The 14,722-nt window shown below is 38.4% G+C and overlaps 1 protein-coding gene across 1 annotated transcript in view; it reads right to left on the bottom strand.

Moving 5' to 3' along the window:
- The window catches only part of LOC106065639 (potassium channel subfamily K member 12-like), a 134,676-nt gene extending 121,301 nt beyond the window's left edge, over positions 1-13,375 (bottom strand). The window contains exon 1 of the mRNA XM_056023647.1: positions 11,806-13,375. Coding sequence (XP_055879622.1) covers positions 11,806-12,145 — 340 coding nt within the window. The 5' untranslated portion in view covers positions 12,146-13,375. The remainder of the gene's footprint in view (positions 1-11,805) is intronic.
- Positions 13,376-14,722: the final 1,347 nt, after the last annotated feature.

The following is a 14,722-nucleotide window of genomic DNA, read 5'->3' as shown; positions in this document are numbered from 1 at the left end:
ACCGATACATCAAAACTATTGAACCGTTGCTGTCAATTCCTCTGGCGTTTTATGAACTGGACATTAGAGTATGACGTAATGTTGCATTAGAACTAAAAGAAAGAAACGCAATTTTAAACCAATTAATGTCAGATGAATCTTGAAAAAATAATGTTATAATGTCAATATGTAAAATAAAACAAACAGATCTCTGCACAACAAGAACTATGATTTAGTCAAGGGAATGAAATTCGGTTCTAACCATAGACATAAATAAATATAGACTGGCCGATTAAAGAGTTTTATGAAACGAAAATTTGTGACTTGCAATTTTGTTTACTTTATTATACAGCATTTATGAGCAGTATAAAAGTTGAGTATTCATATCTATTTCAGCCACACACCTAAATATATTGTAAATAAGGAGGCAGTGTAGTTTTGTTTAATCTCTAAGAATGAAGATCATGCAATTTTTAATAATTCGGAAATCCGAATACAATAGATATACATGTTTTCAAGTTACATGAAGTTACTTCCTTCGGCCAGTTTATATTTATTTATGTCTATGGTTCTAACTTTTGAGGATCAAACTGTCAAATACAAAAACATGGACGGAAGTTTGATGAAAGAAAAAACTTTACCAAAAAATTAGAAAAAAAAAAAGTCTAAAAATGGCGAAACTTAAAATACTTAATGAAAGATTTCATTATAAACACATACAATTCATATTCATTATACTAGTATCTATGTATCAGACCTTTTGACTTTAGAAAGTCCAATGAAGTGTCAATGATTATAGGTCTTTCAAAACGTAATTTTAGAATTATAGCAGAAAATTAAAACAATCACTTTGACCAATCAATGAGCAGAAAAAGTCGGTTTCTTTATCACTTTATCATTATCAACCGCTAGAAACAAGTTCTTGAACTAGAGTTGTGTATGCATTGTTATGTACTAGTTTAGAGAGTAGGTTAGTTTTGTTAGACCACAAGTATGTTCTGTATTGTTTGAGCGAAGGTAAAAGTAGTGACGTAGTAAGACAGACGAATGACGTAGTAGACTAGACGAACAGAAAGAGCAACATGGCGATAGTACAGAAGTAGGTTGTTACAGATGTTAGTTAGATAAGTGGCGACGTTTATAAAGACTAGACGGACTTTCCAGTTATAAATAAATGTGTCATTTGCAACAGTAAAAGTCGTTATCAAGTGTATTATTAACCTGTAATGTTCTGTGGCTAATGTGGAGTACTTAATGAGATAGAAAAGAAGTCAGATAAAAGATTAGCCCATAACAGTATGAATACAAGGATAGAGCCGTGTCCAAAACATTCTACAATGAACGCCCACCAAGCTGTAGCGACAATTTGAATATTATATAATATCTATCTATCTATCTATCTATCTATCTATCTATCTATCTATCTATCTATCTATCTAACCTTTACTCCGCCCTGCTATTAACTAAAGTATATACCAGAATGATACATACTTTGATGGTACGGACTGTACTACGGACGTTTTGGGTGCTAAATGAATGCAGATATTAAAAAAATTCATGGAACGATCCCACAAAACAGCCTAAACAGCTAACTCAAGATACTGGTCAGTTTCGCTGACCAATGCATCCACGTCAGCTTGGATCAATAGCTAACCTTTGAGCCACTTAAGAGGTTTCCAATAAATAGCACACAAATGTTATTGCATGGAAAATCATGAAAGTGTCCCAGAGAAAGTTTTAAAGCGAACGATTCTCTTTTTCTCTCTTTCTCTCTATCCTTTACTCTCTCTTTCACTTTTTCTCCCTCTCTTCTCTCTCTATTTTAATCTTTTCCTCTCGGTCTCACACACACGTTGTTTTCTTTCTCTTATTCACGCTCTTTTTTAGAAGCCCTCAAAAGGTCTGCCCGTCCGTCTGTCTGTCCGTCCGTCCCGTTTAGATCTCAAAATCATTGGCAAAAAACAAACCCCATTTGGGCAGTTGTTTGAGACAAACATCTATAAAAAAGCTAACAAGATCCTTGAAATAAAGAATCACCCTTTGTGTCAGGATTTTGTGATTTTACCATCACAAAAGAGATACAAGACACCGATAGCAAAGACAAACAGACACAAACACTCTTTTGTTCCCCTGGCAATCAAATCATTAAATAAGAACAATCTGGTACAAACTTTGTCACATGTAAATTATGAGTGAGTCTGGTGTGAATGTACACTTTGGTTTCTTATAGTTATATAATGTTTTTTGTTTGGTAATGCACAAATTGTAAGACAAATTTCCTTACGGATAATAAAGATTATTGTTATTATTATTATTATTATTATTATTAAAAACAAGAAAAAAGTTATAAAAACCCAAGATCATATTTTCGATCTTGCAAAGTTCTGGTGCAACGTTTCACTTTTTGAATTTTTTTTTTAAAGCGAATTTTTTTTTTTTGAAAATAAAATATGCAAACACTTTTTTTTCATAAAAAATACACCATATCTACAAATATTCACTATTAATAGTAAAACATGATTATATTTATGACAGGTGGTTTATTAAAATATTTTTATAATATTCAGTAAACTTTTTTTTCTTAAAAAAAATGCTATACAAATTTTTGGGCTACTAAAGTGTTTTCTATGTCCAAGCTACTAACAATTAAAAGAAAGTGTTTATCTGTGTTTTAAAAGGAAAAACGCATTTGATATGTATGTATGTATGTCAACTATATTTTAAAACAAGGCCCATACTATGAATGACATACGACACTACATGAAAAGGGTACTCCTAGGCTATAGAATGAGAACCTTTGTTCAACGTTTCTTGCTCCAAACGAAATTAAACGACCAAATGTTCAACGGGAGTCATTTCTGTTTGACTTTGTTTCAGAACTCACTGGGCCATTGTTTCAATCGTTACATCGCTGCCAACTCTTCCATTGTTGATGTCAGACACAAGCATAGACCACAAGTCTGCGAGACTACATTCAAGAAATCAATGCAACACTCGCTGTCTGGGCTATCGTATCATTATACACATGAGTGACCGAGATAGCAGCTCATTTTAAGTCACTGAAATTGTGTTTTATAAAAACTTTAAAATTATGAATTTTAATTAAATTTTAACAACATTGCCAATTTATATTAATGGGTGTTGAGTTCACTGACCGAATCTCGCAAGTTTTGTTGCAAAGTGGTTATAAGTTATTTAGTCACATGTCCATTACACGTCATTGATTTGCTCTGTCGTTTTCTAATTGACTGTGACTATGTCCCGTCATGAAGACACTACATCTAATGGTATAACTTGACTACTGTGACTATGTCCCGTCATGAAGACACTACATCTAATGGTATAACTTGACTACTGTGACTATGTCCCGTCATGAAGACACTACATCTAATGGTATAACTTGACTACTGTGACTATGTCCCGTCATGAAGACACTACATCTAATGGTATAACTTGACTACTGTGACTATGTCCCGTCATGAAGACACTGTATCTAATGGTATAACTTGACTGCTGTGACTATGTCCCGTCATGAAGACACTGTATCTAATGGTATAACTTGACTACTGTGACTATGTCCCGTCATGAAGACACTACATCTAATGGTATAACTTGACTACTGTGACTATGTCCCGTCATGAAGACACTGTATCTAATGGTATAACTTGACTGCTGTGACTATGTCCCGTCATGAAGACACTGTATCTAATGGTATAACTTGACTGCTGTGACTATGTCCCGTCATGAAGACACTGTATCTAATGGTATAACTTGACTGCTGTGACTATGTCCCGTCATGAAGACACTGTATCTAATGGTATAACTTGACTACTGTGACTATGTCCCGTCATGAAGACACTGTATCTAATGGTATAACTTGACTGCTGTGACTATGTCCCGTCATGAAGACACTGTATCTAATGGTATAACTTGACTGCTGTGACTATGTCCAGTCATGAAGACACTGTATCTAATGGTATAACTTGACTGCTGTGACTATGTCCCGTCATGAAGACACTGTATCTAATGGTATAACTTGACTACTGTGACTATGTCCCGTCATGAAGACACTGTATCTAATGGTATAACTTGACTGCTGTGACTATGTCCCGTCATGAAGACACTGTATCTAATGGTATAACTTGACTGCTGTGACTATGTCCAGTCATGAAGACACTGTATCTAATGGTATAACTTGACTGCTGTGACTATGTCCCGTCATGAAGACACTGTATCTAATGGTATAACTTGACTGCTGTGACTATGTCCAGTCATGAAGACACTACATCTAATGGTATAACTTGACTGCTGTGACTATGTCCAGTCATGAAGACACTGTATCTAATGGTATAACTTGTCTACTGTGACTATGTCCCGTCATGAAGACACTGTATCTAATGGTATAACTTGACTGCTGTGACTATGTCCCGTCATGAAGACACTGCATCTAATGGTATAACTTGACTGCTGTGACTATGTCCCGTCATGAAGATACTGCATCTAATGGTATAACTTGACTGCCGTGACTATGTCCTATTCAAGCTCTTTCCACTGTCCTAATGTTATGCTTCTCATCTCTGATCGATTGCCAGTGTTTGCATGCAGGGTGTTATAACAATAAAGCCATCGATAAAGTCAAAGCCCCCTCGAAGTCTTTCTGTGTCGTGACACGTGACACAAATGGCAACACCTGTCACGTGAGATAACGCCGTGACATTGACACGCCACACGGTAACTAGGAAGATTGATTTGAGAGTCTGAAGACTGGGGAAAGGGGGAGGTAAACGAGGTGTATCAAGCCGGCAAGTTTAGCGGATTACAAGAGCTTGGGATTCGACCCACTTATCACCCCGTGTAAACTTATACAGTCTATAGTTATGTTTCTTAAATATACAATTAAGCACAAGACAATATGAACGTTAAGAGTAAAGGTCAAGGGATGGGTAATGACGGCGGCAGGTACTTCTCCCCCCCCTCGCCCCCTGCATACGTCTGGATGAGTTCAGCATTAATTGTATAGTGTGTGTACATAGGTTTAGGTGTATGTATGAGAGAGTGAGTGTGTATCAATGTTTGTGTATGTGTAAGAGCGTGTGTGTATATGACCGTGCGTGTATGAGCATGTATGTGTGTGTGTGTTTGTGAATGTGCACCCCTCGCCTGCGAGGTGAATGACACGCCCTCAAATCTGTTCGATACAAGCATCCTCACATCGTCACGTTTCTTACCTGATCGATGAGGTGCGAGGCGCCGAGAGGGGGAGGGAGGTGGAGGAAGGTATGAGTGGTTTGAACTTACACACGTCAGTGACAACACCTTCTGTCAAAGACTAACCCTTGGCAGTTGACAGTTGAGAGTTCAGCACAAGTGAATTTTCTAGAAGCTCACTTAGTCATGTCATCGACCTTTTTTTTTATTTTTACAAAACTTTTATTGACTCATTCTGTCCGTCTGTCTGTCTGTCTGGTAAAAATAATAAACATCGTTAAATCCCAATTCCCATTCTCGGATCAAGTTGAAACTTTACACAACTATTTTCATGGTCCCTAACAAAACATGACTCAATCAAAAAATTAACTAATCAGGGAATATTTATTAATTGTGTTTTAATAGAAAAGGGAAATAAAACTTTGAGCATTATCTCAGTATTGAGAGATATATTGCTATAAATGCTATAATACTGCTATTGCTTTCCCTTATTTAAGCTTTGCTTTTTATGTATTTTTTTATTTTACATGTATTTATTTTTAATTCTTCTAAGTTTTCCAGCTTTCCATTTCTTACATATATTAGACATAAATGAATAGCATGAGAGAAGGTAGTGAATTAAAATGCTATGAAAATAAAGGAATGCGCCGACAGAGGCTCAAACCTGTGACTCTGGATTCGACACCACCGTCTAGCGATAACGCACTAAGAGAACTTAACCTCTAGACCATTGGAATGTCCAAAAAAAAAATTCTTCTGATCCAGAGTCATTTCAGTCTTATAGGAAATGTTTTAAGTTTACTAATTATGTTCATCTTTGTCTCAATAGCATCTTTCTTTCTGTTCCTTTCTGTTCCTTTCATTATCGCAGTCTGTCTGACTAGCAATACACTTGCAATACACTAGCAATACAAATATATACATTAAAGAACATTGTAACGAAATGTTAAGAAAGCGTGAGAGAATATCTTATCTTCTTATCTTGTAAAATACAGAAGAAGAATCAAAGAAGAAGAGGATTACGTCCTACGAATAAGAGATAGGGGGGGGGGAGAGAGAGAGAGAGAGAGTGAAATAAAGAGAAAAGTAGAGAGATAAAATAAAAGAGATATAAAGAGAAAAAAAAAGTAACAAAAAAGAGAAACTAGAAAGTAAAAAAAAAAGAGAGAAAAGAGAGTAAAATATCTCAAAGCTTTGCTCAAAACGTACGTCCAGATTATTGCCCTGACTACGTACACACACGGAGGTCAAATCTCATCAACTGCTTTCACATTCAACCTGATCACAAATGAAGAAATTCTAGTTGAACATATATATATATATATATATATATATATATATATAAACACAGAATAACGAAGTCACCAATTTCTGGAGTTTTATGAGTTTGGTATGGTAACCAGCGTGGTATCCAGTATCCAAAGTGGTATCCAGTACCCCGTATGGTATCCAGCATCCATTGTGGTATCCAGCGTGGTATTCTGTGTGGTATCCATCGTTGTATACAGTATCCAGCGAGGTATCCAGTACCCAGTATAGTCTCCAAACTGGTATCCAGTACCCAGTATAGTCTCCAAAGTGGTATCCAGTACCCAGTATAGTCTCCAAAGTGGTATCCAGTACCCAGTATAGTCTCCAAAGTGGTATCCAAACAAACAATAGATAACTATACAATCTTCTATTTTCATAACCACCTCATTAGCAGAGTTTGTCGGCTTGAGCCATAAGTTCAACTTCAGGTCGTTCCCTCTCCTGCTTTTTTTTTTGAATATAAATGCTTTTAAAAAGAGATAACGGTAGACAAAATCCCCCCCCCCCGGCCCAGAAAAGTGATAAGATCATAGCGTATTGAGAAAACTAAAAGCCTGAAATAGCGATAAACATAATAATATAATAATAAATAATAATAGTAAAAATATTTATCGTTGTTGGTCTAGATCTATTACATATTTAATAACATGGCTGATCCAAATTAATTGATACAATTACACTTTCTATAATGTTTGTTTTGTTTTAAAAGTATTTTAAAAAAAAGTTTTTCTTGTTATAACTGTATAGATGTATGTTTGTAGGGAAATGAATGCAGTTCAACTTCAAATACTAGTCGGAGAACATTAAGTGGATTTATTTTAATTCAGAGTATTTCACTCGCCTTTCGGGTGGGGAAAAAAGGGGAAATTATCCTACAATACCAACTTGTATTTGAGGGTATTACATGGATAGAGTTATGTACGATTTCTTCATTGATGATATTCAGAGAAAGGAAGTTTGTGAAGAGAAAGAAGAGAGAATATTTACTTGACGAGCAAAGAAGATTTAAGTTCAAGATTTTGGGACATTGGAAAGATTATAATTTTAAAAAAAGTTTATAATATTAAGAGAGAGAGAGAGAGAGAGAGAGAGAGAGGGAGAGAGGGGGTGGTGATGGTGGTGGTTGTTAAATCAAAATAAAGAGAATGTTTATGACAAAGAAATGGTGCACAGATGGAACAAAGAAACCCAAAAGAACTGAATGCCCTGAGATCCAGTTAGAAAGGAAATAATGCACAATGTTAGTTAGAATCGATAGTACCATGAAACATCTGTTTGAATGTTTTCCTATCGACCCATTCAGTGTACAATTCACTAACTGCCTGTAACACACACACACACACACACTGTAATAGAATTACGAAGAGAGAGATACAATCTAACACGTGGGAATGTTGCAAAGAGAAGTGTATGTGGCATAGTTTCAAAAAAATACAACGAGATGTGAAGAAACATATTTCTATAGAGTTACACAAATTTAGACATGCAGGGGAAGTAGCATTTATTCGTTTCTGTGCTCACAATGGTCAAGAATACAGTGTAGCCAGCACAACTCATTCTCAAACACCGGGACCCGAACCCTGGGAGAATGAGTTGAACATGATTCACAAGATTGCGCAGTCCTTAGACTTTTTATAGCTCCATTTAGTATCGGAAGTTTGTTGGTAAGGACTTCAAAATCCCTGTTTATCTATGTTGAGGACGCTACTGTTAACAAGGAGGCGCGTTGACTAATCAGTAAAGTGCTTGGCTTCCGAACAAGGGGTCCAGGGTTCGAATCCTGATCAAGACTGGGATTTTAAATTTCGGGATCTTTGGACGCCTCTGAGTCCACCAAGCTCAAATGGATACCTGACATTAGTTGAGGAATGTAAAGGCGGTTAGTAGTGCTGGCCACATGACACCCTCGTTAACCGTAGGCCACAGAAACAGATGACCATTACATCATCTGTCCTATAGACCACAAGGTCTGAAAAGGGGAACTTTACTTACTGTTAACACTGAAAGGGGAACTTTACTTACTGTTAACACTGAAAGGGGAACTTTACTTACTGTTAACACTGAAAGGGGAACTTTACTTACTGTTAACACTAATTGTATGCTAATTTGTTTTTAATTATGTTGGAACAATTACTTAACAGTTAAAAGCACGGTTGTAATAACTTTTTTGTCTTATATGTTAAATGTACATGTCTAGACTAGACAAGACCTTGTTGGTGTCACATATGGGTCTGCATTGCAACATAGTTCATTATCATATGTGGGCTCAAGTCAATACTTAATGGTTCAGTAAACAGGGGAGAAGCTTTCATTGCGACATAGAAACAGAAGGAATACAATAATAAGTTTTTTGTTTCCAAACTTTTTAAAAAAAGCAATCATAAAGTACAATCGAATCCGGTTAATCGGACCAACCTGTTAATAGGATTCGAATGTAATTTTTTTTACCCTTTATAGTTAAAAAAACAACAGTTAATTCAGCTAATCTGATGGTGTTCCCTTTGCTATGAAGATAATTGATAGGTAGAATCGAGATCTGTGTATAGCATTAACAAAAACATCTCTATTGGGTTTTTTTTTTTTCGTTGCCTTCACTTTCAGTTCACAAGCCTTTGTGAGAGAGTGAGAGAGAGAGAGAGAGAGAGAAGGAGAGAGAGAGAGAGAGAAGGAGAGAGAGAGAGAAGGAGAGAGAGAGAGAGAAGGAGAGAGAGAGAAGGAGAGAGAAAACGAGAAAGAGATTGAGACAGAGGGTGAGTGTGAGAGAGACATAGAGAAAGAAAGAGAAAGAAAGAGAAAGAAAGAGAAAGAAAGAGAAAGAAAGAGAAAGAGAGAGAAGAGTGATACACAATCAGAGTGCTATATGTGTTAAGAAAGAAATAATACATAAATAGCACGACCATTGCATAAAAAACAACAACTCCACCCAGCACCCAGCACCCATATGTAAATTATATGAATAATGGTCCCAACCAGTCTTGCCTGTACAAACCATTTAGCGTGCTTATCAGCGAAATCCATTAAAATATAACATTGTGTAGTGAAGTTCAAGAGACTGACTGAATGGAATCAATAGCTTGTGTTCTTTGGTCAGGATTCAAATCTATTCATCCAATGAATCATCGATGAACTCGTGTGGAGCTAAACCACATCAATCAATTTTTAAAATCAAAATCCGCACACAAGGCCAAGGTTCCACACTCAAGGCCAGGGTCAAAACTCAAGGCCAAGGTCAACAATCGTGGCTATAACTAACAATGTAAGCATTAGAACGTCGACAACTTAAAGATACTATAAATCCTTGTTGACATTTCTCTGTTATGTTAAAGTCTTATACAACTTCGAGTTCGGGGCCATGGATCCCCTCACCTCCAAGAAAAAAAAAAGTGCATTAAATGATAGTCGATTCAGCACCCGAGTGCATATAGGCCATGGTAGTCAAATGTTTGTAAGTCACTTTGTAAATTTCTAGGCCAGTGCTGCACCACCTTATATGGCCTGGAGACCCTATAAGTTTCCAAGTGTGTATCAATTGTCGCATCACTGCAATAAAATCATCGAGTCTTATCTTATACATTACAGACGTTACCTCATAAGAGAAGGTAATTACGTCCTACGCATTTCATGTGTCAATTATGTGTCAATCTGACCTGTTAATCAGTGACTTAAATTCTGTCATGTCGTGACTGATTCAGGCAAACCGTCTGATAGAACTTATATGAATTAGACCTAACATATGGAATGAGAAATGTGTCTTTATTTTTTGTTTTTCAGAGTATTTCTCTCCATATATATTTAATGGAACCGTGGGCAGTAGTATCGGGATAGCACAGGTCGAATATGACCCGAGGGCCGTAAGTTGTGCGCTGTTCTAGAGTGCTACCCTATAACGAGGACAATGCTGTAATGATGGCCCCCATTGTTTGGGCTGCTGCATTAGCCATTTAAAAAAAAAGCTATTTCATATTCTAAAATATAAACTAACGCATGGACAAAATGTGAGGACAAATCAGAACAAAAAAAAAAAGTAAAACATCGCCATGGATACCAATTATTGTTTGTGCAACTTTTTTTTGTGTGTTTTTGAAACTGTGTGCAGGCTTGAGAATAATGATAATGTCCATGTTTTCTATGAGTGTAAAGCAATAATTCCAATGTGTCCAGAACTTTACTGCATCTCAGTAAACAAAAAACGATGTCCATTGTTCAAATAGTTTCATGAAGTACTGTTACCCCTACAGTTATTTCAAAAGTTCTTTTTTTTTTCTCTAGAGACGTCTCAGAAATATATGGCTGCAGATACCTAACAGATGGGATAGATGTGGGGACAATTGGAAAGACGACTGGGGAAAGCTGGTTGGGGGCTATGCCCCAGGGGGGGGGGGAACACGGGCAGGATGAGATGAGATGATAATGAAATTTTACACTGAATGATGACAAAAAAAAAACAACAAAAACAAAAACACAGTGACCAGAGATAGTAGTTACAAATCTGTCAGACATATAGCAAGTTAACACAGGGAACCGAGAATGTACATATAGTAAGTTAACACAGGGAACAGAGAATGTACATATAGCAAGTTAACACAGGGAACAGAGAATGTACATATAGAAAGTTAACACAGGGAAACGAGAATGTACATATAGCAAGTTAACACAGGGAACAGAGAATGTACATATAGCAAGTTAACACAGGGAACCGAGAATGTACATATAGCAAGTTAACACAGGGAACAGAGAATGTACATATAGCAAGTTAACACAGGGAACCGAGAATGTACATATAGCAAGTTAACACAGGGAACAGAGAATGTACATATAGCAAGTTAACACAGGGAACAGAGAATGTACATATAGCAAGTTAACACAGGGAACCGAGAATGTACATATAGCAAGTTAACACAGGGAACAGAGAATGTACATATAGCAAGTTAACACAGGGAACAGAGAATGTACATATAGCAAGTTAACACAGGGAACTGAGAATGTACATATAGCAAGTTAACACAGGGAACTGAGAATGTACATATAGCAAGTTAACACAGGGAACAGAGAATGTACATATAGCAAGTTAACACAGGGAACAGAGAATGTACATATAGCAAGTTAACACAGGGAACAGAGAATGTACATATAGCAAGTTAACACAGGGAACTGAGAATGTACATATAGCAAGTTAACACAGGGAACTGAGAATGTACATATAGCAAGTTAACACAGGGAACAGAGAATGTACATATAGCAAGTTAACACAGGGAACAGAGAATGTACATATAGCAAGTTAACACAGGGAACAGAAAATTTACTTACCAATGGTAGACACGACAGTTCCTACAAAGTAAAAAGCTCCGGAAAAATCCCATCGTGGTCTCTTGTTACCAGTAAAACCGGCGAGCTCCGCCTCTGAATGTATATCCAACAGCGTGAGTAAATCCGTCTCGTTCACGTTGGAGTATTTGCTCTTGAAGTCCTCAATGCGCTTCTTATACGTGGCCTGCTCCAGAAGCTCGTTCTCTCTCTCCAGAGCGTTGAAGACGGCAGCTCCTGACAGCATGTAGAGCACCATGACGACCGCCAATAAAATGAATCTAGCATTATCCTCCTTCAGGTGAATGATTCGGCAGCAGCCACGTCTGCCAGGGCGGGACATCAACCGGCGCGAACGGGAGTTGGCATTGTTCTTGCTGCCCTGTTTGCGCTTTCCCGTCCGCGCCGGATTGGCCCCTGCTCTCGGGCTATGTCTGCCCGGTTCGGGGTGCTGATAGTCGCTGGCGTCGCTCAAACTCACGCGCTCCGCCCATTCATCGTCTTGGGGCTCTTCTGGGGCCGCCACGGCTCCTGGCCGGCTGGTGCTGGTGACCCAAATAGGTGACTGCTCCCTTAGGGCGCTAGAAATCGCCGCGTTTCCGGGATCAGATCCGGAAGGGTAAACCTCACGCCCGTTCTTAACAATATGCTGGATTTTAAGATTCTTTGAAGTTCTGCTTGAGCTCAGCGTCTCATGATTTACTTCCGGTACAGTGTCGATAGGACTTCCATGGAAACCGTTCTCTAGAGACTTGGTGAAAACGTTTGGGCCAAGCAGATGGTTCTCTTTGCCGGTATTTCTTCGTAAGTCCTGAATCGGATGATAAAATGCAGTCTGAGATTTAGAACTGCTAGGTCCTGACAAAGGTCGATGGTTGTTTGTCGAAACGCTTGACTCAGCTTTGTGAGGTTCCAGCGGCGCTTCTTCCAGAAATATACGCGGCTGCAAATATTGCTCGCTTGTTAGATTGGAGATATGTTTCAAACCAGGAACACTTTCCTGAATATGAGCGACACAGGTATCTGAGTAAGATTCATTCAGCCTAGCCGATGATGTGGGTTCTAATTGATCGGGCTTGTAGTTCGAGCCCTCCGATATGTATATTGTATCGAGCTGTGCACAACTGTTGCTTATGCGGCGAACACCTGTCGCCTTCCCGCCACCGCGTCTAAAACCTTGACCTCTGACCACGCCCTCGGGGTGCTGGGGTGGAGCGGCTCCGGCGTCGACTTCGTCGGGTCGCTGGGAAGACCGTGGCGTGCTGCCCCGCTTTTCCGGGCAACTTTTGTTGTTTCTGAAGCGGCCCTCTGTCAAGGAGCCCCGTCTGTCTCCGCCCACGCAAGCATCCCCAGCCCCGCCCCCTTCATGGTCGCTCCCCAGGCTGATGGGTGAATCTGAAGGCCGAAATTGGGCAGGACACACGACTACATCGCCCGACGAGCGCCAGGGGCGAACGCTGCTCCCGACAGACTTTTTATCGAGCGCTAGGTCTGGTTCAGAGGTTGGCACTTTGCCATATCTACCGTTTCTATAAATAAATCTGTCAATCTCTGTATCCCGCGCGAAATTCTGTCACCTTGAACTGGCTGTCATCTAGCTTGATGAAACAGTTCTGAATCAACCATTGATTGTTTGCCTAGCAATAGCGTGATGTCTTTTCAACATTTCAGTTCCAAGTTCTCCCTTTGCTCTGTGAAAAAAAGACATTTCTTTCAGAATATAACATCTTAGTTATATCTCAGTTATAGCAAATAACAAGTTTAAGCAGCCTTCCATTGAAGAGGTTAGTATTTGACAAAAGTTGATTAAAATTAGTGCAGAGTAGTTTGTGGTTTGCTGCATAGAAATTGACGTACTGTTTATTTATGTATTTATAAAATTTTGAAACTCTTTCAAATGACAAGAGCATACAGCAGAACCAATGAAATGGTTACCCGAAGATACAAGGGTCAAGACTTGTTCACGCAGTCAAACGGTCAACATTATCGTGACATTGTTCATTACTTTTAACAAAGCTTATATCCACTCACTCTGTCTGGTACAAATCTTGTACACGTTATCTCTTCGACTTTCAATTCAAGTTGAAACTTTGCACAATTATTTAGTATCGATGACAATACATTTATCAATCTTAAAAATTGACCTTTTTTTTTTTAAATCAATAAGCCGTCATACAATAATTTTGCTTTATATAGAGACAATACTAGCTAAGGGGAGGTAAGTCTCGTGGATTGTGCTGGTGGCTAAAAATTTGAAATTTAAAAAAGTAACCATAAAGGTTCTGTTTTAATACGTACAGCTGGATAAGAGCTCAGCAGCCAACGTGACGGCCTTCAATAAAGAAGGCTCGATACCTCATAGTCAACAATTTTTGTTTTAATTTGCTTTGGAGAAGCCAGCAAGGAGAACCTCCAGATACCCAGTCCCCTTACAACTGGTTGACAATGGTATTAATACTGTTACGATCTTGTCTATCAGGCCTTCTGTAAACACTGCTAAACAACACAACAACACATCTGAAACATCAACTTGACAACAAGAGTCTCAATAAACAATGTGGCGGTGACAAATACATCAACAACAGCCAATAAACACAATTGGCTTCACTATTGGCTACACTAACTTCAAATGCTTTGCTACACTACAGAACTGCCTAACTAATCACTACAAGTCTCTCTAGCTCGTACAGCTACATTTTCGAGGATTCACTTCATAGCACACAGTCCTTACTGCTTGCTGTCCAGGACTCGACTGACTTCTTTCTAACTCGCTCTGTCTCTGGTCCGTGAAGGCTCTCGTCAAATGACCACAGCACGGGCCATATTTGCATGTATTAGCAGTACTGTCCCTTGTCCAACAGCCGTTGACCTGTGTGATTCGCCTTAGTCCGGTGTGTCAGTAGGTCACACACACATTAAC

Source organism: Biomphalaria glabrata, chromosome 3 (assembly GCF_947242115.1).
Source record: "Biomphalaria glabrata chromosome 3, xgBioGlab47.1, whole genome shotgun sequence".
Classification (NCBI taxonomy): Eukaryota; Metazoa; Mollusca; class Gastropoda; family Planorbidae; genus Biomphalaria; species Biomphalaria glabrata.
Note: the sequence above shows the minus strand (reverse complement) of the source record. Positions and strands in the feature narration are given on the sequence as shown.